Source organism: Psammomys obesus, unplaced genomic scaffold (assembly GCF_907164565.1).
Source record: "Psammomys obesus unplaced genomic scaffold, mPsaObe1.curated_primary_1811, whole genome shotgun sequence".
Taxonomy (NCBI): Eukaryota; Metazoa; Chordata; class Mammalia; order Rodentia; family Muridae; genus Psammomys; species Psammomys obesus.
This window is the reverse complement of record NW_026590905.1, coordinates 773,385-799,311: the sequence shown is the minus strand read 5'-3', so window position 1 is coordinate 799,311 and position 25,927 is coordinate 773,385. Positions and strand designations below refer to the sequence as shown.

The 25,927-nt window shown below is 48.3% G+C and overlaps 2 protein-coding genes across 4 annotated transcripts; both read right to left on the bottom strand.

The window, feature by feature from the left end:
* Nucleotides 1–2,876: 2,876 nt before the first annotated feature.
* Nucleotides 2,877–15,902, bottom strand: Acrbp (acrosin binding protein). The gene is made up of 10 exons (XM_055609378.1): nt 15,035–15,902; nt 14,451–14,666; nt 14,145–14,239; nt 13,617–13,734; nt 11,680–12,139; nt 10,853–10,985; nt 5,015–5,194; nt 4,748–4,915; nt 3,605–3,688; nt 2,877–3,136 (listed from the first exon to the last, which is right to left on the bottom strand). Exons 1-10 carry the CDS (start codon nt 15,072–15,074, stop codon nt 3,014–3,016), a joined length of 1,617 nt encoding a protein of 538 aa, XP_055465353.1. The 5' UTR covers nt 15,075–15,902; the 3' UTR covers nt 2,877–3,013.
* Nucleotides 15,903–15,958: 56 nt separating this feature from the next.
* On the bottom strand, nt 15,959–24,388 carry Ing4 (inhibitor of growth family member 4). 3 transcript variants are annotated; one of them, XM_055609379.1, is made up of 8 exons: nt 24,306–24,388; nt 21,154–21,225; nt 18,175–18,341; nt 17,884–17,998; nt 17,620–17,728; nt 17,262–17,409; nt 16,954–17,015; nt 15,959–16,838 (listed from the first exon to the last, which is right to left on the bottom strand). In XM_055609379.1, exons 1-8 carry the CDS (start codon nt 24,340–24,342, stop codon nt 16,799–16,801), a joined length of 750 nt encoding a protein of 249 aa, XP_055465354.1. In that variant the 5' UTR covers nt 24,343–24,388; the 3' UTR covers nt 15,959–16,798. The 3 variants fall into 3 exon arrangements, with proteins under 3 accessions (XP_055465354.1, XP_055465355.1, XP_055465356.1); XM_055609380.1 differs by having other exon boundaries at nt 17,620–17,725; XM_055609381.1 differs by having other exon boundaries at nt 17,620–17,725; nt 17,893–17,998.
* Nucleotides 24,389–25,927: the final 1,539 nt, after the last annotated feature.

The following is a 25,927-nucleotide window of genomic DNA, read 5'->3' as shown; positions in this document are numbered from 1 at the left end:
TTTTCTTTTCTTTTCTTTTCTTTTCTTTTCTTTTCTTTTCTTTTCTTTTCTTTTGAGACAGGTCTCATTATGTACCTCTGGCTAGCTTGGAACTCACTATGTAGGCCAGGCTGGTCTCAAACTCACAGAGATCCTCCTGTCTCTGCTTACTGAGTGCTGGCATTGAAGGCACGCACCACCACGATTGGCAATCTCTTGTTTTGTGTTTTTGTTTTTAACAAAATTTTTTTCAAGACAGGGTCTCTCTGTGTAGCCTTGGTTGTCCTGGAACTCAGTCTATAGACCAGGCTGGCCTGGAACTCATAGAGATACACCTGCTTCTGCCTCTCAAGTGCTGGGATTACAGGTATGGGCCACCATCGCTTGGTTTAAAAGGAATTTCATGCTGCAGAAAACCACAGCTGATCATGATGCAAAGGTCAGCTGACGCTGGTACACGCTACACCTCCAGCACCTAAGGTTCAGAGAACATCTCGGAAGAGGGGCAGGAAGAACCAGAGGAGCAGGAAGTCTAACGCCAGAAAAGACAGGAAGCTGCAGCCATGTACATCAGTAACTATGGCTGCCTAAATAAGACCCGAACAACACTACCACCAGTAGTACGTGGTGACGAGGAAGGGGGAATGATCACCAGGGATCCCAATCTTTGACAAAGAGCTAACTGCTGGCCACCAATGACTGCTGAGAGAGGAAGAATGAGTCTTTCCCAGGGATGCGTCCCTTAATTGCTTAACCACTACCAAATAAATGGTCAGCCCTGAAACTATAGACATGCAAGTAACACTAAATGGACTCAGCAGGTTGTAGTTATCTACAGTGTATGTGTATATATGTGTGACAGTAATAGTCAAAGAAAAAGAGGCCATTATTTTGGAGAGTAAAGAGGGAACATGGGAAGAATTGGGGAGAGGAACAAGGAAGGGAAGGACTTTCGTATGTGTATGTGTGTGTGTGTGTGTGTGTGTGTGTGTGTGTGTGTGTGTACACTTTAAGGTTTATTTACTTATTATACATACAGCATTCTGTCTGCACCTATGCCTGCAAGCCACAAGAGGGCACCAGATCTCATTATAGATGATTATGAGCCACCGGTGTGGTGGCTGGGAATTGAACTTAGGACCTTTGGAAGAACAGTCAGTGCTTTTAACCTCTGAGCCATCTCTCCAGCCCCAAGTAATTATATTTTAATTAAAATTAAAAAATATATAAGTTGAAAATATTTTTTATATATGTGTGCGTTTGAGTGTGCCTGTGTGCAAGGTGCGTGCAGGTGCTTGTGAGGGCCGGAAGATGGTGAAGGCACTGGATCTTCTGGCATTGGAGTTACAGTTATGAGCCACCAGACACAGGCTCTGGGGACCAAACCTAGGACTTCTGCAAACGCAGGAAGTGTCCTTAACCCCTGAGACGTCTCTCTATCCATTTTCTGTTTGGTTGGTTCTTTGTTTTTTGTTTTTGTTTTTGTTTTGTTTTTGAGACATGGTCTCCCTGCTATATAGCTCTGGCTGTTCTGGACCCTGCTGTGCAGACCAGGCTGAGCTGGACCTCAAACAGATGCATCTGCTTCTGCTCAGAGCCGGCGATGGTGGCGCACATCTTTAATCCCAGCACTTGAGGAGGGAGAGGCAGATGGATCTCTGGTGAGTTTGAAGCCAGCCTGGTCTACAGAGCAAGTTCCAGGACAGCCAGGGCTACACAGAGAAACTGTCTCAAAAACAAACAAAAAAGACAGGGTCTCCTGTAGCCCAGGCTGTCTTGTCTGTACCTCTCAAGTGCTGGGATTATGCCACCACAGAGGTTTTGGATTTTGAAAACATTTGTATTTATGAAGGTGTGTATGTGGTATGTGTGTGAGTGTGCCTGTGCGCGCACACACACACACGCTCATGCAATGTGCAATCATGCCGTATACCCGTGTCAACACTGTGGCGACTGTTCTCTCCTTCCACCTTTTATGTGGGCTCTGGGGATTGAACTTAAGCCACCAAGCCTGCTCGGCAAATGCTTTCATTTGCTAAGCAATCTCTCCACAATCATCCTCTCCCGCCCTTTTGAGACAGGGTCACATTTGGCCCAAGTTGACCTCAAATTATACAGCCAAGGATGACCCCGAATTTCTTACCCTCCAGCCTCCACTTCCTGTGTGCCGGGTAAAGATATGCACACCAAGCCCGATTGAATCCAGGGCCTTGTCCATGTCGGGCAAACAGGATAGTGAATGAACCCCCCACCCCCGCACCCCAAGCAGTTTTGTTTTACTTAGAATGCTGTTACTGTTAGCCTATAGCTGAGGTTCAGCAGTTTCCCCATTCGTACGACTTTGTGAGTGCCCAAATCACTTGAGGCCAGCGACACTTCAGGTGCTTCACCATTGGGACCAGCTGGCAAAGCTGTCCTCGTCAAGGACTTCCGAGCTACAGGATGTAGTTTCCGTTTCCCTCCTCCTCACAGGGCGAACTGTACTCTATGCCACACTTTCTGGGGTTAACACAATCTCAGGCTTTGGCCTTGACAAATCCCATAGTCACATGTGAAGTCACGGAGCCCAGGGCTTCTTCGGAGAGGAAGGCCCTCAAACCCTCACAGCCCTTTCGAGCAGAGCGCTCATATCCCAGCCACAGCCCTCTCTGGGCAACTCCTTGGCCCCTGAGGCTTGCTTCGGGGATGCTTCCCTCAGTGCTGTTCCCAGGAAGTTCTCCCATTTGTAGGTGGTGCTCTGACCCCGGAGTCTGGAGGTAGATTTCTCAGGAGGAAGGAGGCAGCACTGAGGGTGGGGCTCAGACGAAACACCCACATGAGCTAAAGATAAATATTTTATTTGAAGGTATTCTTCAAGGCACACAGCACTCCCATCACAGACCTCTCTGGGACTGCCATCCCAGCCCGAGGGAAATGTGAGTAGGGGCCAGGTAAGGGACCTGCAAGGAGCACCTTGGAAGCCACCTGATGGAGTGTAAAAGTGATGGAGAAAGTGGAAAGGTGGGGCTGGGGTGGGGACAGCGCAGGCCCCAGTTCATCCAAACTGGACTAGAAACAAAGTGTTGAACTCTTGGTTCCATCGAAGTATGATCTCCTCGCTTTTCTCCAGGCTCAGCACATTGTAGGTCTCGTTCAGCATACATCTCATTCGGGACACCTACAGAAGGATGGGTGTACACAGGGCCGACAGTGAGGAGGTGTCAGAACCAGGGGCAGGCGCTAGGGGCAGAAAGGAGTGCAGATGGCTGTTCAATAGTTGGAACTCCTTGAGGAGAGAGGAGGCCTAGACACGGAGAGGAAGTCCTTCACCTAGGCTACCTGATGACTAAGGCAGGGAGGCCAGGCTGAAACTCACCGTCCAGGTTTCAGGCCAGCTGAGGTTCTCCCTCTGGGTCCTCAGGGCACACTCCTCTCATCTGTCCCAGCCTCCCCTGGCCACTCCTGCCTGAGAGGGCCTGGCTCACTCTAAGGCTAGGAAGAAGAGGAGGCTGTGTGGAGCCTTTGCCTCACGGATGCTGACAGGGAACTGTTTCCACACCTAGCTTCTGGGAGAGAAGGGCTCAGAACAGACCCTCCCAGGGGCACCATGGGGCTGGCAGGAAGTGAGGACGGGGTCGGGGCTCACCTTTCTGTTTTGGTTTTTCATCAGGCACTGTTGGCTTTTGAAGGAACAGTAGTTTGGGTACTGGACATAGTCTGTGTCACAAATCTATACCGGGAGAGCCAGGGAGAGTGACAGAGCATCAAAATCCTGATAGGACACTGTTCTCTAGATTAAGGGTAATGGCAGCCTGCCCTGGGAGGGGCAGGACCCTAGAGAGGCAAGCCTTGCCAAGCTGGGATGAATCCCACTGTGCTTCCTCTTGCCTTCTCCCACCCTCAGTCTTGGGTCCCTGGGAAACAGCTGGAATGTAAGGAGAGCCAGGTGTGCCCACCCTATTGGTCAGCTCAGCTTACTGGGGATGTAGAGTAAAGTGGGTAAGGGTCCAGTATATGAGTAGCCAAGGGCTCAGTTAATACACACAGGCCCTTGGTGCTATCCCTAGGAACACACGGACACACACAGATACACACAAACACACACAGATACAGACACGTACACAGACACACACACACAGAGGTAAGGTGGGGAGACGGAGAAGAAGAGAGTATAGAACATAGGAAGGTGACCCAGCTAGTGGCTCAATCATCAGGAAGCCTATTGGTGGTGAGGGGGGAGGGCAGGAGGATCTCCGATGAGTGACAGTGGGTCAGCCACTCCCCTGTGGACCTTGCCTTCTCTCAAACTGTGGAGTGGGCTTGGGGACTAGCTCTCAGCAACAATAGATGACTAGGTACTCAAGAGGATGTGATTTGGGAGTGAGGGGAAATATGCTGATATTGATGACCAGGAAAAGCACTGGACAAGATGGGGGGAAGGCTTCAGGCTGAGCTAGCAGCTTCTGCAGTGCTGGGCAGTGTCTAGGTTTCCACGGCGGCCGTGAGTGTCGATGTGGCCTAAGGAGGGGGCGGTAACTTGAGCAAAGCCACTCTAGCTGCGGCTAGAACCTCTATCTCCATCTCTTGTCCCCCGCCCCTGCCCTGGGCTGGAGCTTTCTCACCGGTCAGTGTTTCTACTGCTGTGTTGAACTACTGGAGGGAAGAATGGCAGGAGGCCACCAAGGACTGGGTTTCAGGGCCAGGATCCCAAGCCCAGGCCATCCAGAACAAGTACCTAGGAAGAACTAGGGATGTCTGAGGGGGTTAAGGGTGAAGAAAAGGGTCTGACCTTCGTGGGGAGATCCCCTTCCTGGAAACTAAGGAACTCAGCCTTGAGCCAGTTGGAGACTCGCTCATCTTCACAGCCCTTCATGGCAAGCCGGCTACACCAGAAGTCTGAGCTGAGCCCTCCGTACATATCCAGCCCACCAAAGCGGCCTCTTTGCGGGATCTTTGCCTAGGGAAATGAGACGTGTGAGAGGCGCAGGCCTCTCCAGCCCAGGCCTCCTCCCCACAGTCCCCTCAGCGCCTACCGCAGGCGTCCCAGCAGAGGTACCTGGTTGCCGGTGGATATGCTCTGGGCTGAGAGGTAGGGGCTGATGAAGGGTATCTTGTGGGACGCGTTACACTGCTGTCGCCTCACGTTGGCCTCACTGTTGCACTGCTCCAGCTTCAGGGAGCAGAAGGCACAGAGGGGACAGGCAGCTGTATGTCGCCTTCCGAGACTGTCACAGACCTGGGGCGCGAGTTTGAGTGAGAGGCTGAGTCTTGGCAGACCGCCCTTTCCCTTGCATCAGCCCTCCAGAGCATGTAGCCACGATGCTTGATGTTTTTGCCCTAAGTCCTTCTGCGAGGCCTTCCTCTCCTGTCCTCCTTCCTAAGAATTCCTCAGGGGCCTCCTCTCAGCAATTTCTGCGTGTTTGTTCAGCTCCTAGGCAATCTGCAGGTGGCACCCACATCTTTATTGCCAGCTCAGATATCTTCCCTAAGCTCCAAATTCTCCTTGCCACGTTAGATGCCTAGCTTAGGGATCTAACTTAGCCTAAGTTAGATGCCTAGTTTACAACCTTGTGTAATCAATCCTGAAAAGGATTGATTCTCCTTTCTACTCCATTAATGATAGTGTTAATATTTGCAGAGGTGACAGTGTGTACTGTGGAGGTAGGAGCATCATAAAACCGACACCTGCCTGAGCTACTTGGCAAGACACTGCCTAAAAAAAACAACAATAGACATCAGTGGGTTACCCTGTTTGAAGGCAGAAGGATCAGGAATTCAAGATTCTCAAGTTCCAGGCCAGCTTGGCCTTTCTTAAAAAAAAAAAAAAAACACAACAAGCAAATAAACCCCAGACAGGCATGGTAACACGTATCTTTAATCCCAGCACCCAGGAGGCACTGGCATGTGGATCTGAGTTCCAGGCTAGCCTGGTCTATACGGTGAGACACTGTGTCAAAACCAGAAACCCCAAATGCTGTTAATCCCCTAAGTACTAACAAATATTGACACTTCCATGTGCCATGGCTCCATGTGGTTAAGAACATTAGCTGGACATGGATGCAGGTTTCTCTCTCTGACCCATTCTCCATCAAAGGCCTATTTCCAAACCCACCAGCCCCTGCAAACTCTTTCACAGAGTGGAGTTACCCAGCCCCTAGCTGAGTGCTGGTCCTGAGTGAGCATGCTCAGCACAGGGAGAAAGATCCGGCCAAACACATCTTCTGTGAATCCCCCCATCACCCAAGGTGCAGTCTGAAACAGGGCATGGGCTCCTTTTCAGGCCCTGCTTACCCCGTGGCAGCAGGCAAGGGAGACAAGAGCATGACCCTGACCTGAAACCTTTATTAGTTTTCCCTTTCCTACAGCCTTGGATGCCTAAGACAGCATTAGGACTTTCACATTAATACCCTATCTTTTTGATTGTCTTCTGCTGCTCTGTGCTCAGTAAGACCGCACTCTGTTCCCTTATCCGAGCAGGCTGCCCTGCGTCTCTATGACCTCTGAACTTGTTGTATGTTTCTAAAAACCTCTGTCTACCACGCCCTTCTATAATACTGCTAACTCCACATTAACCTCCCACCTCAGGCTCAAGCCCCTTCCGGTCAGAAAATATGTTCATTCTGAGCTCTGCATGAGCTTGCTGCAGAGACTTTGCACATACTATTCTCTCTACCAAGAACCTTCCACTGTGCCCCTTCTTTTGCTTTGTTAACTCCCTTCAGGTCTCAGTTTAAACTCCAGTTCCCCTAAGAACATTCTCTGGTCATTGCAGTCATGGAGAGTTACCCCTTCACAACACAGGATGCTTTCTTGGAACTCTCTCCTTTTCCCCTTCCCAGTGCTGAGCTCCTCACATCACCCAGCTCTCTGCTGGGCGTGGCATCAGGTACCAAATCCAAGCGCCTTAGATATGTAAGCCCCCTCCCTCTGAACACACCCCAGCCTTGCTTTTTCTCCTCTTTCTCCCCAACTAGTTTCCAAGAGAGCAAGCATTATTAAGCATCACAAATGTCTACCAGGCAGTTGGTGTCCACTCAGTGTTTGCTAAAGAAACAGACGAGAGCGGGGCACACACCTGTAATCCCAGCACTTTGAGAGGCAGAGGCTGGAGGATCTCTGTGAGTTCGAGGCCTGCCTGGTCTACAAAGTGAGTCTAGGACAGCCAGGACTACACAAAGAAACCCTGTCTCAAAAAACCAAAACAAAAAAAAAAAAAAAAGAAAAAAGAAAGAAAGAAAGAAACAGACGAATACATGGCAGATTGGCGCTCAGTGGTTGTTTGCTAAATTGTGCCATTTCAAAACCAATGAACTGGTGTGGCGGTGTGCTCCGGTACACTCAATTAGTAACTGCCACCAATACTGAGAGAGGATCACTTCTGCCCGGAAGCTCCCAAATCAGCCTGTATCAGATCTTTCACCGGGAGGTGGTAGCGTATGTGGGGGTCTCTGTGTGTTTGAGGCCAGCTTGGTCTACAGAGTGAGTTCTAGGACAACCGGGGCTACCCAAAGGAACCCTGTCTTGAAAAACAAACAAAAAAGTCAAGTGTGGATGAAATGCTGGAACTGGAATCTTTCTTACAGATACCCTGAAATGCTGCGTCTTGATTGTCAACTTGAGTAGATCTAGAATCAACAAAATGGCCAGCCACTGGGCATTCCTGTGAGGGATTTCCTTGACAAGGTTATCTGAAGTGGGAAGACCCACTCTAAATGTAGGATGGCAGCCCAGATAAAAGGGAGATGGAAGACGGAAGCTTTGCTTCTTGCCTGCTTGCCTTCACTCTCGCTGGCAAGTCCGTCTGTTCTGATTCCTTTACTGATATTAGAACCTACTTCACAGACTGAAGCCCAGCTGCTCTCCAGAAACCCTCCATGCTTCAGTGCCTGACTGGGACTGCTCAGACACCCAGCCACAGGCTGAACAGCTACCAGACTCTTGGCTGCTCTAGTGTGAGACAACCATTGCTGGACTACCCGGACTGGATCTCGTTACCCAGTCTAATAAATCCCCCTTTCATACGGCCACTCGTGATTCTGCTCATCTAGAGAATCCTGGTATAGATTACGGCACCAGTCCCCCACAGTGACGGCTGCCCGACCTCAGGGCAGGTGGCATTGTGTAAAGTACAGCGTGTTTTCCTTACTTGAATGACTTATGGATTTTCCTTTCTTGCACATAATGCTTCTGGTGAAATGATCACAGACTTACAGAATGCCTCATCCGCCATTGTGGTATTCCACACAGCTTCTAACCAAGGAACTCTCTTCTCAGCCAGGTAAGTGGCCAATGGGCTACCCTCATGGAATTCACCGGAAACTTACCATGTTTCCCACCATCCTGAAGCAGCTGGCTTGATAGAATGGTGGAATGAACTTTTTTACTTTTTAAGTTTTGTTTCATGTGTATGGATGCTCTATGTTCATACGTGTTCACCACTTGTGTGCCTGGTACTCTTGGAGGCCAGAGGAGGGTGTCAGATTCCCCTGGAACCAGAGTTACAGACGGTTGTGAACCACCACCATATAGGTGTTTAGAATTAAACATGGGTCCTTTGGAAGGGCAACCAGTACTAAGTTCCGAGCCATCATTCCAAGCCCTGGATTTGGCTTTTTAAAGACAGTTGCAGTACCAATTAGATGGGAGCCGCCTAGAGGGCTGGGGTAGTATTTTTCAGAAGACTGTATACGCTCTGAGTCAACTTCCAATAGATAGCATCATTCCGTCTATAGCCAGGATTCATGGTCCAGGAATCAAGGAGCGGGAAAGAGGATGGAACCACTTACTGTCACCTCCAGTGACCCACTAGGAACGCTGTTCTTCTTCCCGTTTCTTGGGATTTAATGCTCTGCTAGCCTAGAACTTTTGGTTACTTTTGGTCTTAGGGAGCACTCCTGTCGGGAATCACAATAAACATTCCAATGGGAAACTGGAGTCCTCCTTCACAGTGGAGACAAGATCATGCCTCGAGTGCAGGAGACCCTTGAGGGCAGTGGCTTGCAGCCTCCCTAATGCTGCGACCCTTTAACACAGCTCCTCATGTGGTGGTGCCCCCCAACCACAGAGGTTAGGGTTAGGGGCATTGCTACTCCATAACTGTAATTTGGCTACTGTTATGCATCATAACGTAAAACCTGACATGCAGGATAGAATACGCAACTCCCAGAGGGGTCATGACCCACAGGTTGAGAACCACTGCTTTAGGGCCTCTCTTGGGCTTACCATGCCATGTGATTAAGGTCAGTGGGCAACTACAACTCAAGCCAGGCAGGATGACTAAGAGTCCAGACCCTTCCGGGATAAAGTAATGGATTACCCCTCCAAGGAATGAACCAAGGCCTTCCGAGGTGCTTCCTGAAGGGAGGAAATACAGAAGGAGCCATAGGAGGAGGTAGTTGTAAATACCAGCTAAGGCCATACGACCAGTCACAGAAATGAGGATTGTAACCGACAGGAGTGTTTCTGTCCTTTTCTTGTTAAGAGCATGGTTGTGCATAGACACACACGTACTAAGCAGGTATTTGTGTTTTCTTTCCCCTATTTTCTTTACCATGTAATGTAACATCCACTGAGATGTTTAGGTGTTTAGGTATTGTAAATATGTATTAGAACATGTAAATTGTAATACGTAAATTATGAGGACTAAGCATTCCTCAAGGGATTCTGCCACCTATTCTTACATGTGTTTAAGTGATATATGGGGTAGTTGTATCACATCGAGGCACAATTATAATCTTGTCATTGTTTTCATGTGGGAATTAGGCATACCGTAAAGCGATATGATTGGGTGTCAACTGACAAGGATTGAATTTCCGATGGTTAATCTTGGTTGTCAGCTTGGCTGGATTGGAAAGCAACTAAAACCAAGCCACTGGGAACTCCTGTGAGAGTTTTTTGACCCGAGTATTTGAAGGGGAGATTGATCCTATGTGGGCAGCGTCCTCCAGCAGCAGCCCAGAGAAAAGGGAGATGGAAGGAGAAAGCTTTGCTTTTTGCCTGCTTTCCTTCACTCTTGTTGGCAACTCCGTCTATCATGCTGATGCACACTCCGTTACTGGTATTGGAACCAGCTTCTTCGGGCTTCCAGTGTAGACTGAAGACCAGCAGCTCTCCAGGAATCCTTGGTCCTTCAGTGCCAGATTGGGACTGGTTGGGACATCCAGCCTCACAATCAAGCAACTACCAGATTTTTCAACCTCTCCAGCGTGAGACAGCCATTGCTGGACTATGTAGACTGTCATTTAAGTAAATCTAATAAACGTGCCTTTGATATATATTCATTTTATCAGTTCTGCTTTTCTAGAAAATCCTAAATGGTTTCTGTCATATATTGGTTTTTGGTACTGGGGATTGAACCTAGGGTCTTCTGGATGCTAGGCAAGTGTTCTACCACTGAGCGTCATCCTCAACCCTCTGTTTACTTTTTTTTTTATATCTTTGTTTTGTTTGTTATCTTGAGACTGGGTCTCACTAAGTTGAACTCATTCTGCTGCCCATTCCAGAGTGAATATGTGACTCCTTTGCTTCAACCTCCTAAGGAGCTGGGACTATAGCCCGCACCACCAGGCTCAACAGGAATGGGTTCTATGAACCTTCTGGAAAGAAAAGGGGCTGAGTCTAAGGCACAGCTAGGTACTGAAGGTGTTGAATGGGATTCAAGGGATGGCTCACAGCCTAACAATTTGAAGAGCTGAAGGACGCATTCCAGACTGGACTGGCTTCCAGACTAGGTCTCCGGCCTTCCTGTACAGTAGGCTGGAGATATCCTTCCAAGGAATCTCTTCAACTGAGTCTCAAGCTTTCTTTGCCCAGCCCCCTCACCCATGGCTCACACAGTTCCAGGCCCATGGGATGTCCAGTGGCATGTATCCATTAAATAGCATGATGGACATACCGAATCCCCGAAGCCAAGGATCTCCTCCTCCATGTAGCTCCAGGCCTTGGCTGTGGGAGTCATGGTGCAGGTATTCTCCATAATGGAATAGCATAGCACCATCAAGGTCTCCGTGTGGGGCAGCTGCAGGAGGCTGCAAGAAGACAGTACAGGCTGGTGGGGATGGGCTAGAGGGCTGGGGTGGAAACCACATCTACTCTTCCCCTCCGCTCAGTAACTTTGGTCTTGGTCATATGCATTCAGCATGCTATGAAGAGGACTTCCATCCTGGAACCTGAGAGGACCTTGGACCAACTGCCTACTTTTACAAGCGAGGAACTGAAGTCCAAAATGGAGAGAAAGTGGCTGGAGAGATAGCTCAGTGGTTAAGAGCACTTGTTGCTCTTCCAGAAGACCCAAGTTTGGTCCCCAGCACCTACTCATGCAGCTCAGAACCACCCATTTAATGTAGTCCCAGGGGATACGACGCCCTCTTCTGGCCTACTGAGACACCTGCACACATGTACACATACACAAACACACACAGACACACAAACACACATACACCCAAGTAAAAATAAACTAAATGTTGAAGAACAACAACAACAACAGAAATAACTTTCTGAAGGCTTTAGTGCTAATCAAGACCAGAGATAAGACCAGAACCCAGGGTGGGGCTTAAAACAAGGATGGGCACAGAACAGGAGGGGCCCGCCATTGCTAGCTGTGCCTGAAGCCTAGAGCAGGTCTGAGAGGGTCTGGAGACCAGAGCTGGTAAGTGGGCTTCGCATTTCCAAGGAAGGCAGCCGGGACGGCAGGGCCCATGAGGAAGTCACAATTTCCTGTACCTGCCAGTGCTTTGGCTTCCCGAGGAGTCATCGTACAGTTTGTTCATTTCATCCATTTCTTGGGCTGAGCGAATGAGCTCCTGGATGTTCTCCATCATCAATGGGGCAGAGTCCACTTCTCGGACCCGGGGAGTAAAGGAGGAAGGGTTGGAAGACAGGACCTCAGATTGAAACTTGGGTTCTAGGCCTGACTGCAGGCTGGACATGGACTCCAGACCCTCCTCTGTCCCCTGCCCCTCCTCCTTTGATTCCTCTTCCTCTTCCTCCTCTTCCTCCTCGTCTCGCTCCTGCCCTTCATCTTTCTTGCGCTCTTCTCCCTGATCCTGCTTGCGCCGTCCCGGCTCTTGCTTTTGACTACTGTCCTGCTCCTTGCCTCCCAGAGACAAGGAGGACTGGAGCAGCTCCTCCACATTGTTGTTGAGCCGCTCAGGCCAAGGCTGGAAGGCCTGGCGTTCTGTGGCTGCAGCAAGGGTTAGGAAGGACCAGGGGAGAGAAGGGAAAGAAAGGATCAAATTTCTTTTCCTCCCAGAAAAACCATGTTTACTTAGGCAGCTGTGACCCACAGCAGCTGGGGGTGGACGCAGGAGAATCTGGATCAGTCCAGCCTGTTCAGCTACATGCTGAGTTTGAGGCTGGAACTGCATGAGATCCTACCTCAAAGCAATATTGACAGAAGGGTTTTTGTCTTTTTTTTTTTTAAATCAAGAAATTGGGGCTGGAGAGACAGCTCAGTTGGTAAAGTGCTTGCAAGAGTAGAGACCTGAGTTCAGCCCTTAAAACTGACTTTTTAAAGGTTGGAAATGGCAACATGTGCTTATAATCTCAGTGTGGAGAAGGTAGAGAGAGATGATGCTGAGGACTTACTGGCTAAGCCAGTGAGCTCCAGCTTGCTTGCTTTCTATTATTATTATTTTTTTGTGTGGGGGGGGGATAAGGTCTCTATATGTAGTCTTGGTTAGTCTGGAATTCAGAGTTCCTGCTGCTTCCCATGTGCTAGGGCTAACAGCATGTGCACCATGCTCAGTAGCTCCAAGTTTCTTTTTTCTTTCTTTTATCTTTTAATGTGTCTATCTTTTTAAAAATGATTTGTTTATCATTATTTCTTTTATGTGCATTGGTATTTTACCTGCATGTATATTTGTTGTGAGTGTGTTGGATTTCTTGGAACTGGAATTACAGACAGCTGTGAGTTGCCATGTAGGTGTTGGGAATTAAACTAGGGTCCTCTGGAAGAGCAGCCACTGCTCTTAACTGCTGAGCCATCTCTCCAGCCCCAGCTCCAAGTTTCTTGAAAGAGTCGATCTCAAAAAATAAGGTGGTCAAAGCTGGATATAGGGGTACATGCCTTTAATCCCAGAATTCTGGAGAGAGAGGCAGATCTTTGTGAGTTCAAGTAGTGATTTCCAGACCCGCTAGGACTTCCTAGGTATGTACACACATTATGTACCACCAACCAATAAACTAATATAAAAAACTGAAAGGACATTATCAAACAAGCGTGTCACCTTCCCTCTTGTCTTACAAGTGTACTTGTTCTCTAACTCCTAAAGCAAGTGTTAGCTTTGATCCATCGCACCTACAGAACACCATACTCTAAGGAACCATCAACTAATTCCTTCGCTTTGAATGTGGGGGACCCTAGGAACCAAACCCAGCACCTCATGCATGCTAAGTATGTGTTTTACCACTGAGCTTTACTCTCAGTTCAGATGCTCTCTAAAATGAAGATACTAATTTACAAAGGGCCCAGAGGGCTTTTATTTTTATTTTCATTTTCTGTGTACAGGTGTTCTGCCTGAATATATGTGGGTGCACCATTCCTGCAATGTCTGTGGAGGCCGGAAGAGGGCGCCGGATCTCCCAGGACGGTGTTAAGGGCTGTTGTGAGTTGCCCTGTGAGGGCTGGGAACTGTGGTCCCCACACTGGGAGGTCTCACCTGTGGCACGGGATATCATCAGGGTGGTCATGGAAGTGGGAGGGACTTCTGCTGGGGTGTCCGCCTCCTTGAGAGTGTTGGGGGATAGGATGGAGACTGGCTGGGAACACCGGACCCTCTGCAAGGAAGAAGGGAAACGGGAATGTTTTTGCCAAAAGGCAGCCACTCCTACCCAGCAAGTTCCTCACTCCCCTTCCAGGCAAGTCAGAGCTCTCACAGCTCCTGGGCAGGCATGAAGGAACACAGGATGTTTATTTAGGTGACAGGCTTGCCTTCAACCTTCTCCAGCTGAATTGAATTAAAAGCACAGACCCCTTTGAAGCAATGGAAGGGCACAACAGCTTCTGCCGTTTTCCATAGCTCTTCTCTCCTTCACTCACAGTTACGAGGGTTGTTGAGCCAGAATACCCAAGGTGAGCCTGTGCTCACCTGGTCAAACTGACAGGGAGCATGGACTAAGTGATGACCTTCCTCAATATCCCGCCATCTCAACCTTGGCCCTGGATCACCAGAGCCAACCTTTCTCACCTTGGCATAGTAGAGGTGGTTGGAGCAACGATATTGAGAAAACTGGCAGAAGGACTCAAACCAGGAAGCGTATGGGAGGTCAGAGCAGACAGCACCTGAGGAAGGACAGCACCCATGGAGGTGATGGGGTGGGGGTTGGGGTTACAGGAAAGCCAGGGCTGGGTCAAGGTCTTAAAAAGTGAGGACGGGTTCTGGGGTGAGCTGCCAGCTAGCTCCTTCCCGTGACTCCCATATGAGCACCAAGCTTTTGCCCTGAGCCAAGGTGACCTCTGGATGTCTATGTTTGCCCAACGGGCTGGTCCTCACCATCTGGTACCAATCCGTGGTTTTCATACTGGTCCAGCTGGACAAGGGTGGGGTTCCGGCAGCCGTGGGTTGCACGAAGGCGGCAAGTGGTCTCTGCTTTCCAGGTTGGGGTCAGCAGGGCGAAGAAGCGTTCATATTCAGTGGCTGAGAGGGGGCTGCCTGGAGTCGAGTTGGTCGCTGAATCCTCTGGACCAGATGTTATAGGCAGGAGCCGCACTGCAGGGCAGGGAGGCAGACCAGAATGGGCCTTAAGCACACGCACTCCCGGAGCCAATGCTCAGACCCAGATTGGAAGCAGAGCCCGCTATGAACCAAGAACTGGTGTGTGTGGGGGGTGGAGGGGGTGACTTGGGGTGATGCCTGATGACTGGAGTGGGAGGCTTCTAGGGACAAGACAAAAGAAATTCCAACCTCTCCCAAGCCAACTCGACCACCCGAGACAAGGTGTCTCAGAACCCACTAAAAAAAGAGCTCTCAGGAGGCAGGGGCCTCAAGCCCTTTGGGAACGTGAGGAGGCCTCAGGGAAGATCCACCCGCGTTTTCAGACCAGGGCAGCCTCCAAAGGGGCAAGTCTAGCCTCTCACCTTCCAGAAGCAGCAGAAGGAAGCTAGCAGCTAGTTTCATCGTGGCCCGGGAAGATCACACCAAAGCGACCTCCAACGGGCTAAGCCTCGGAGAGCGTGGGTCTCGGGCTGCTAACGCGGAGGCAGGAGCGTAGCTGCTACGTCACAAAAGGTGAGGGCGGGGCCAGCCCGCGAGGTAAACTCAAGGGAGCCGCACCAGTTGCAGGCGGGCCCTTGGAGCGAAGTGAGAAGCCACAGGTTACAGCAGCCCGGCCAGTCCCTCTTCAACAGGGTAGGCTCTCTGTGACTCGGTACTACTCTCTTTGAATTTCTTTTTGCGCCGCTGGGAAACGAACTGAGAACGTCGCTTCTCCTACCACAGAGCTACAACGCCAGCTCTGCGCACTACTTCCTGCCGCTTAACCCGCGACCCAAGAGGTGCGTACTCTCACCCCATAAAGAACAAGGGCTCGGCGAAGCAATGTACCCATCTGCATGGAGACCTAGCTATTGAGTATAAGCAGCGCTGTGGAAAGCAAGGATGTCTGAAGTAAGTGCAGGGAGGAGGAGGAGTAAGGAGGACAACTCTAGGTAAGAAACAGGGCCAAAGTTGACAAAAACAACAACGCAGGGTTGACCAAGGTAAACACACGTGTAAAGATGGCTCAGTGGTCCACGGGATACCGTTTCCAGGAGAAATACGACCAACACAATTCACTGTGGGATGGGAAAAAAATATGTTTTTTTGTTTTTTCGAGACAGGGTTTCTCTGTGTAGCCTTGGCTGTCCTAGACTCACTTGTAGGCCAGGCTAGCCTCGTCCTGCCTCTGCTTCCCCAGTGCTGGGATTACAGGCGTGAGCCACCACACCGGGTGAAAATTCCTGTTTTATATGGTTTTTGTTTTTAAAAGAAGAAATGAAGCTAACACTACTACAGCACACATATAAAGCAAATACATGATTTATTGGAATTAGGTGAAAGGTGTTTCACGGGGAGCAGATGCATAATTACAAGGTTCTGAGTCCCCCGCTGCAAGGCACCCCTCCAGGGGATAGGTTGTGGGCTCCACAGGACAAGTTTCAGGTCTTGTCCTGCTTCTGGCAAGCCATCCTCCTGCCTCTCATCCAGTTCAGAGGATGCACAAAGAATGCTTACCCCATGTACGGAAACAGTCTCTACAATAAACACAGCAGGCTGGCACGGAGAGCTTTTATTTCCCTACCCCAGCTCCTTTTACATCAGAGTCACCTGGGTTTCACTTTGCCCCTCTCCCATTCAAAGTCAGGATAACTCCCCGGGCCACAGAGGATGGGTAAGCACTCAGGTAGGCAGAGCCCAAAGGATCTAGAAGACCCCTCACCATGGAGAAAAGAAAGGGAATGGAGAAGACAGTTTGCCCTATCTAGCTCCCAACGGGGGAAGGGAGGACTGAGGGGACTGGGAGAGTGCCCCACCCCACCGCCCCAGTCCTTGAATACAAAGCAGGGGGAAATGCAGCACCAGCCTCACCATGGAGGCATAAGGACAGCAAGTGGGATTACTTCCCTCTGAGGGAGAGAGGAGCGAGAGCACGAGAGCACATACCGTCGGTGCCTGTGGCACCCTCCCTACTGGGGTTTGGATGCAGCCTCAGCACCAGGAGTGGGGAAAGGGAGAAGGGATGCCGGTACTGCACTGCCGACACCTCCCTGGACCCCCAGTCCCCAGCACAGGCATATTCCTCTCTGTTCACTAGCCCAGGTCAGGGGGACTCGGAAGAAATCTGTGATGGAATCCAAGGAAACCTATTTCTTCTTTCGTTCTTGGGAGCAGCGTGGGCAAAACCTAAACACCGACACAGAAGAGCAGGGCAAGCAAACCGTAAGTGAAGCCTGTGCGCTCCTCTCCACACTCAGCTTTGGGACAGCCATCCAGCTCCTGCCACAGCTCTGTCACTTACCATTTCCCTCGAGGCTTGGTTGTCAGCCCCACACAGGCAAAGTGGAACCACTCGATGGAACACTGGAAAAGGAAGATGGAACACAGTAGTTAGGGACCTGCGGAGGGTGGAGGGAACAGGACCCCCTGCACACTCCTGAGAGGGGTCCCTTTACTCCAGCCTCAGAAGCTTCCTCAAGTCCTGGGGAACCCAGTCCAACCACCATCCGGTTTTGCAGTCCCTCTCTTCAACGGAATCACCTCCTCCTCTTATTCATGCCCTCATGCCCCTCAGAGCTCCTCCCCAACCCTGAGGCAAACGGTTCTCACATCTGGGTTGTCACAGCCAATCATCTCTCCATAGGAGACCTGGTGACAAAGGCAATATGTGGGTTCGTTGGGATCCACAGGCATATCCAACACATCAGAGGGGTGGACACTGCCAAAGGTCACTGAGGGCATCCCATACTCAGGACTTCTGCATGCCAAGAGGAAGACAAATGTCATCTGCAGGAAGGAAGCTACGACCTGAGCTGAGGTGACAGAAGATCACGGTGAGGCAAATGATCTGTGGCGGCGTCTCCATCCAGCAGACACGGAGTGACAGAGAGAATTACTGGCACAGAAGACAGGGAAAGCAGCAAGAGGCAGTACTGGCTGGGAGGTGGGTGCCCTCTTGTATACTCACGTGCGTACAAGTTTTAACTTCTTCTGGGCAGCCTTGGGGGCCTCTTCATCTGAGTTTTTCCCTTTGGAACGGGCTCGGGCAGCTTTTTTCTCCTTTTGAGTCCGGCCTTCTAGGAAGAAAGGGTAAGCCAGAAGGCAGACAAAAAGATGGGTTAAGTCCTCTTTGTTCCTGGTCCAGGCAGAGCTGTACCCTCATAGCTGGAGCTGGCCTCTTTCTTCTCCCTCTGCATCCTCGCCCGCTCTCACAGCCCCACCCCCTCCTCACTCTTTTTGCCTTTGCTGGAAGAGCTGTCATAGTCACTTGACTCGATCTGTTTTTCCTTCAGATCAGCCTCAAAACGGGCCAGGTCTGTGTCCAGCCGCCGAATGTGTTTGTCCACCTGTGGGGGAAGGAAGAAGGGAAGAGGTACAAGGCTGGTTCCGATGAGAGAAGACAGCTAAGGTAGACTGATGGATCTCCCAGACCCAAAACAGATCCCAACACGGTTGAAGAAGGGGGTCTAAGACCCTGAGGATTAGATGGGAGTTGGGTGGGAAGCCACGAACAGGGCCATACCATCTCATAGGTCTGCATGGCAAGCTGCACCTTGTCGTCACCAAATTCCTTGCACTTGCCATAGGCCTCCTGGATCTGTCTGAGAAGGGCCAATTTTTCCTCGGAGCTCAGGCTGCGGGCGCTACTCATATATTCAGTGGCCAACTTGTCAATTTCAGCCTTCAGGTCTACAACAGAGACAGAGGCCTGGGTCACAATGGCCCCTGGTGGCTAGATACTTCTTCCTCTTGTTCCTTGGACCTTTTCCATTGGCCATCAAAACCTTCCAACTGAAATGTACTGAATGTTCACAGGTACTGGGCCTTGTATTCAAGAAATGCAACATACTGAAATGATTTGGGCCTCTTTGGGTTTGTTTTGAGACAGTGTCAGAATGTAGCTCAGGCTGGCCTTGAACTTGGGATATCCTCCTGTCTCAGATTCCCTAGCTCTGGGATTATAAGCATGTGCCACTGTGCCTGCTGCGAATGTCTTAAAGTGCCGTCAAGGTGCAGAAAACATGGCTGCCAGAGTTGGAAACGAGGCTACCACAAAGGCATTGTGGGATTCTCTGTATGACATGTTAACATGAAGTACATTTCTGATGACGTTTCAAGATGATTCTTTGCAGGGCTTGCTTGATGCTTGCCTCATGAGTTTGGTTCCAGAGGCCACTTTGTTTCTTGTCTTAACAGCATCTCCAAAGAGCCCTGTCCTGAGTGCTGCAAACCAGGCTGTGTCACTCACTGGTGTTCTAGCCTCCAGGGTTCTCTTGTCTTTGTTTGAGATGGAGTGCTGCCCAGGTTGGCCTTGAATTTTATGGTACTTCTGCCTAAGCCGCCAAGGTGCTGGGTCTGAAATCTTAACATTAGGTCCTAAATCCTCAAGGAATGCTGCTTCTGCATCCTTACTGTCCACCCTACTTTTTTTTCTTTCTTGCCTTTTTTTTTTTTTTTTTGAGTACCAACTCTCACTCCGTGGCTCAAAATGTCTTAGAACTTACAGGCTGACCTTAAAGAGAAGTGAATCCTCCTGCCTCAGCCTCCTGAATGTTGAGATTACAGGTACTATGCTCATCAGTTGTAACTTGCTTACAATTCTTGTCTTTTTTTTTTTTTTTTTTTCTCTTCATCGTAGCTACTGCTCAGAACACATTAATACTAAAGGGCTGGCGATGTCCCAGAACACTGACTTGAAGATGTCTACGCCCCATGTAGGGCTCATAAAAGTCAGTAGAAAGAGTAAAGACTGACTGTAACACAGGCAGTGGGGAGCATCTGGGAATGTGTTATGCTCATTCTGCACTGTATCCCAGGCCTTTAGAAGAAGTGGAAAAAGCATAAAACTCTGTAATCTCCAGCTGGTCTCTGTGCATGGGATCAAGAGTTAGAAGAGCATTGCAAAGAAATCCAGCTGAGTCTAAGCATCTGGCAGGCAGTTGTTAGAGGCAGACGTCCAGGGTGTCAGGTGATAATCACTTTCATGTAGATGCTCAACCAGAGGCAACGTAAGACATGGCTTCACATATCCTAGCCTGTTATGTCTTTGAACATGGCTACATAGGATGGAATTTAAGACTCACGTATCCTTCAGTAGGTATGGGGAACACTTTCAATACGAACCTTAAATCTGGGGCAGAGCAACCTGAGCATTGCAGTATAGCCTTCCTTAGGCTCCAAGCAGATACCTCAGTGTAGCCAACTCAGCTCCAAGCAGATACCTCAGTGTAGCCAACTCAGCTCCAAGTCCAAGGACTGAGACGACCTATAATGCGTCTGTGAATTCAGGAATACAGTATGGTGTTCCTGATGTTAACTGATGCCTTTTCTTTTCTTTTTTTTTTTTTTTTTTTTGCCTTTATTATTGGTTAGTTTTGCCTTGCAGACCGCAAACTAGGTATGTACCTGAGAATGACCTCAGGATTTTTTGTTTGTTTTTCACATCAGGGTCTCACTTGTTGACCTGGAACTCAATATTTAGACCAGGCTGGCCTCGAACTCAGAAAGATCTACCTGCCTATGCTACCATGCCCTGCCCTCCTTTCTTTTGAAGAGCAAAGTTCCTGACAACCACAAGAACTAGTCTAAAGCCCTGTGTATTTTGTGATAACATAAAATGCAATGAGGTATAACTTGTGGTTATCATGCAGAGGAAACACGTAACAACAGTAGTAATGTCTAGGGTTGGCATACTGAATTCTGGAGGAAGGTACAAAGTCTGGACCCTATTACTTATTTATTTTGTGCATAATTTATATGGGTGTGGATGACTGTATTTAACGGCACAGGTTAAATACAGTGGAGGTCAGAGGACCAACTTCCAGGAGGTTCTTTTCTTCTACTGTGTAGGTCCTGGAGATCAAACTCAGGTCATCAGGCTTAGCAGCAAACACCTTCACCCACTGAGCTGCCCAGCACATCTGGATTCTTTTTTCTTTTGTCTTTTTCTTTCAAGACAGGGTTTTTCTAGGTAGCTTTGGCTGTCCTGGACTAACTTTGTAGACCAGGCTGGCCTCGAACTCATGAGATCCACCTACCTCTGCCTCCCCGAGTGCTTGGATTACAGGCATGCACCACTGAGCCCGGCCGCGCCTCTGGATTCTTAAGATATCATCTCAATACTCCATTTGATGTGGAAAGGTAGAAATGAGGGTGACCATTATCATCATTTAAGAATTCCATGAGAGTCAGACTGGAGAGATGGCCCAGTAGTTAGGAGCACTTGCTGTTCTTGCACAGGACCTGATTTTGGATCCCAGCACCCACATGATAGCTCACAACCATCTTTACTCCAGTTCTAAGAGATCTGATACTGTCTTCTGATCTCTCTGTGCAGCAGGCACACATGCTGCACAGATATACGTATAGATAGAACACATACACATACACCCCAAACCCCCCAAAAAGTAAATCATAGTCCTCCACATTATGCCAGATGGCATGGTAACAGAAAGTAGGAAAACAAATGATGATAAACAAGAGTCTGTTATTCTGTACGTACCCTCTGTCCTTTGGTCTAGATCCCTCATGAGCTGAAAGTTTCTCTGTAATTCAAATGGGAGGTTTTCAATACCTAGGAAGAGAGAGAAATAGCGGACTATACAGAAGTCTTGGCAAGTGTTTTACAACTGAACTTCAGCTGGCTACAGCTTTTATTTTAATTCACTTCTCTTTACTTATTATTTCTGTGATACTGGGGATGGAATCCAGGGCTTTAGAGTATGCGAGGCAAGTGTGCTACCAGTGTTCTGTATCCCTGGCCCCAGAGCTCCTTTTAAAAAGAAGCTCAAGCTGGAAACAGCAGCGGGAGGCAGGGGAACTAGGGAACTCAAGTCAGCCTCAGCCACACCGGGAATCTGAAACCAGCTCAGTTACATAAGATACTGTTTTAAAAGGCAAAACAAAACAAGACACAGATAAATAGACAGAAGTAAAGTGCAGGGCCTGGAGAGATGTTCAGTGGACAGGAGCAGTGGCTGATCTTCCAGGACTAGAGTTTGGTTCCCAGCACCCATGTTGAGTGGCTTACAGGTGCCGAGAAGTCCAGCTCTGGGGGCAGGGGAGGGTAGTATCCAATGCTTCTGAGTTGCAAGAGGGCCTACCTGCACGCATGCATATCACACACAGACATGCCCAATTAAAACTTATTTTAGAAATCATTTTCTAAAAAAGTCCAATTCAGCATTAAAGAACGAAGTGTACGTAGTTCAGTTTTCCCTCGTTTGACACTGGATTTCTTTTTTTCTTTTGGTGACTGGGTATCCGAGGCCCAGGCTGGCCTCAAACTTGCTTTGCAGCCAATAATGACCAACAACGAATTTCTGATCCTTCTCCATCTACCACCCAAGTGCTGAGACCTAATAGTCTTGTGTCAGTATTCCAGGTGTATGCAGTTTTGGGGATCAAACCTAGGGTCTCTTGCATGCTAGGTAGATACTCTTATCAATTGAGCTGCATCCCCAGCCCTGAAATGATGGATCTGTGACAGGACTCATTTGTCCTCTCTCAAAAGGGAAGACTCCCCTCTCTTTTTCAGCTAACGTCTCTTTCTCTGTGCAACCATCGCATCCTTTTCCTTTTGGGGGACCTTAGTCTAGAAACCAGCTTCTCCTTATTTTCAGTTTCTGCCTCCACCTTCTTTGTTCTCAACTTAAAGGTACTGTCCCAGTTCCTTCGGCACCCGTCATACACACTGTAACCTTCCAGGAACGAACTGCGTGTATTCTGCTCTTCTGCCATTGCTTATCTTGCTGAGCCACTCCTTCCGCCTGCTTTCTCTGCTCTCATCACATGCTGGCCTTCAGAGTGCCTCTCACACTTGCCCTGAGTTCTGTCTTCCTCATCCCGCCCACACTTTTATCTGCTTACCCACTGATTTCTACTCATTCTTCAGAATGAGTAGAACCCAATTTTCCCAAACTCTGACAAATTTATATAAACAGGTTGTCAAGGTGGTCTAGTTAATATTTTTAGTATTTAGCCAATCATAACTAAATAATTAATATAGTTAACCCAGCTCTGTTTCCCTAACCTTCCAGAACAGACACACGTCTGTATCAATTTTAAATTTCCCCCATGTTTAGAATTGCCTTGTATACAGAAAGTACCCAGTAAATACTTGGATAAATATATTATTAAGCCACCCCATAAGGGCAAAATCTCTTTCGACAGCTTAACCTCATATTTATTCCTTTGACTGAACCTCAATCCCAGGGCCTTGTCCCTGCTAGGCAACTGCTCTACTGTCACCTGCTCTTTTTTTTTTTTTTTTTTTTTTAAAGACAGGGTCTCATTATGTAGCTCTGGCTGGCCTAGCTCTCACTATATAGGCCAGGCTGGTCTCAAACTCACAGAGATCTCCCCAAGTGCTGGAATGAAAGGCACATGTCACCACACCCACCCAAATTTTTAAAGTGTTTCAATAAATCCAATTCAAACTTAAAATGTTTATACTAAACTAGGCTTGGTGCCACATGCTTATAATCCCAGCACTGGGTAGATGGAAAAAGGTCCTGGAGTTCAAGGTCATCCTCAGCTGTGTGTTGGCTTTGAGATCAACGTGGGCTACATTAGACACTGTCTGAAAAAAACGAAACAAAAAGGTGATTCTGCTATTTGAACTTCTCAACTCTGCCACTACCAGTTCACTAGGATTACTTTATGTCACCAGCAGATACCATATCAAATGACTCATTTTCCGTCCTACTCTAAAGAAAAGTATGAGACAAATATTATCTCTTTCAAGTAACTAACTTCCTAATAAACCATAGACCTTCTGGTAAGTTCAACACTGACGGCTTGCCCTTTGACTGCTGTTTTCTTGAGATCATCATAGTTTTGTTTAGTTTTGCTTTTTTAATATTTGGCATCACTCCTGAGTCTTCTACACTGCTGATGGTATAGTTTATCTTATTTTCCAAGCAGAATTCTCCTTGGATTTTCCTTCTTTCTCAATCACGAAATCATTCAATCAGTCTTGCCATGTTTAATATCTAAAAATTTCTGTCATTCTCTAAGACCAGATCTGCATTTCTGACTTGGACTGCTACCCTTATCTGATCAGTCACTTTCCTTTATTAAAGTCAACACTCTATTTTAAGATGCAGACATCTTAGTTTGGCATAAAAGATTGTCTAATCCACCTTCAGCCTATTTTCCACTTTCCAGTCTCTCAACACACACTTCATTTTATGAGAAATGGCTTTTGCTTATGAAGGAAAGCTTTATCAACTCAAGCAATCGCTCCATTTCATCCACCACACAGCTTTATGAGAAGCCACTTTTGACACATAAATACTAAAGGAACCAGATCAAATATTTGCAGCTGCTACTAATGGCAGTGAGCGATAACGACCCTGCACAACATAAGAGAGAAAAATAGAGAGTCAGCAAATACTTTCACTGCCATTCTTAACCCTTCAAAACACAGCCCTGATCCCACAGAGCAGCCCTTCCCTCCTTTTACACCATGAGCGAGGCCTCTATGCCCACTGCCCCGCCCCCTCCTCCTTCACCCTCGAGTAAATCTTCCCACGGATCCCTTTCCCGACTGTGAGCTTCAGGCCACTAAGACCTCGGGGCCATAAATTCTGCCAACCCGGACCCTCCACACCACTCTATGACCCATGACTCCTTTCTCCAGTCGGCACTTACTGTCCAGATAATGTTCCAAATACATCCCAGCAGCCATCTTGAAGCAAAACAAAGCAACTTCCGATCCGCCCCGGAAGTGACTGAAACAAGACCGGCGCTAGAACCACTCTTGGATCGGAGCCTTTCTGTACCTGAAAGGACTTCCGCCCTTACTAAAATATCGCCCTCAGATACGTCCGCCCGACATTGAACGTTTTTGAATGGCTACTCGCGATCGCCCACAGCGAGGTTGCTTCAGCCTGCTTCCGCCCTTCCAGTATCTTACTGAGACAGGTATGACATCACACGAGGTCGCCATTTTGCATTCTCTAGCAAACTTTTTCCCCCTCCTCTCCAAAGCAGGAATGTTTGGTAAATTGGGGAAGAAACAGTACTCTTTAGAATTATATTCTGTAAATACCGGCGTTTCGCTTTACTTATTATGATTTTGGTCATCAAAGGAGTTCCAGCTGAAGCAAAATAGTCTCCGAGGCAGATCTTCGGAAGTTGTCAGCCTTGCAAAATTTAACCCTTTACACCTCAATTCACTCACTAAAACACTAGGTTTCTTTGTGCAGCCATGGCTGTCCTTGATCTCAGAGACCCACAGGCCTCTGCCTCTCAAGTGCCGAGATTAAAGGCGTGCGCCACGGGAGATCTTATGTTTTTTTCCTTTGTATTTGAACTTACGATGCTAACATGATCTGAAAGGACTGGGTCATCAAAAGTTTTTAATAGACATCAGCCTTCACTTTAGTCAAAGGTATCACCCATTGCACAAAAGCAAGAGCCTGGCAGGTTCCTGTCTCCTAGGGAAACAGCGCTCAAACCCTGTAAATTAATAGCGGTGGTAGATTCTTGCACATCACCTCAAGTTCATACACCTTTCATAGTAATTACACCACAGACTTTCAAGATAAAACTGTAGCTCACCTTCGACCAAATACGTAAAGGGCATGACAGAAGCCCAAATGTATACTAAGCAGCTGCTAGAGCATGGCGTGTGGCCTCCACTCTAATACAAGAGCACGCTGTTGGATATTTAATCCCTGCCCACACCTTTTTCTATACAGTGAGAATAGTGGTAGGAGACATTATCATTGGGTTGGGGTGGGAATGGACATTCATCTGCAAAGATGCCGATTCCAGTATCTGTGATAAAAACAGGGTTGCCAGAGACTGGGTAGTCAGTGAGAGGAGAGAAAGGCATCAGGAAGCTAACCAACAGTGGCATTCTGAGGTACTGTCTGGATGCCTAGTCCCAAATTAAACGGAACTTACTGTTGATCAGTTCTCAGATGTGAGAACTCACTCTTGTCAATTTTTCCAGTACTGTATTAAGGATTGATTCTTCATGAAGCAGTCTTGGGAAGTTAGCCGAGTCTTTTGATGGTAGATGTGAGAAGACTTAAGAGGTTTCTTGATCATGCTCTGTCCAGTACAACTGTCTTCCATTGTTAGGTGAACATGATACCCATCATATAATTGGAAACTCACTGCATTTTATATTTTCTTCAGTCCTAAACCTAGTAGCTGGTTATAGTTCCCATCACTGGCAACCTCTGGTCTTAGGCACTGCAGTCTAATGAAACGTGTATATACACAACACCCAGTAAAGTTTGGACAAAACAAACGGGAGGCAC

What these genes read in the sequence shown, in the direction of transcription:
- Acrbp (XM_055609378.1), bottom strand. Translation starts at nt 15,074, where the DNA reads ATGAAACTAGCTGCTAGCTTCCTTCTGCTGCTTCTGGAAG. An exon ending in CCACGGATTGGTACCAGATG is followed by an intron (nt 14,240 to 14,450) that starts GTGAGGACCAGC and finishes GTCCTTCCTCAG; the next exon opens with GTGCTGTCTGCTCTGACCTC. An exon ending in TCCTTGGCTTCGGGGATTCG is followed by an intron (nt 5,195 to 10,852) that starts GTATGTCCATCA and finishes CTCGCGCCCCAG; the next exon opens with GTCTGTGACAGTCTCGGAAG.
- Ing4 (XM_055609379.1), bottom strand. Translation starts at nt 24,342, where the DNA reads ATGGCTGCTGGGATGTATTTGGAACATTATCTGGACA. An exon ending in TTTGGAACATTATCTGGACA is followed by an intron (nt 21,226 to 24,305) that starts GTAAGTGCCGAC and finishes CTCTCTTCCTAG; the next exon opens with GTATTGAAAACCTCCCATTT. An exon ending in AAGTTAAAACTTGTACGCAC is followed by an intron (nt 17,410 to 17,619) that starts GTGAGTATACAA and finishes CTTGGCATGCAG; the next exon opens with AAGTCCTGAGTATGGGATGC.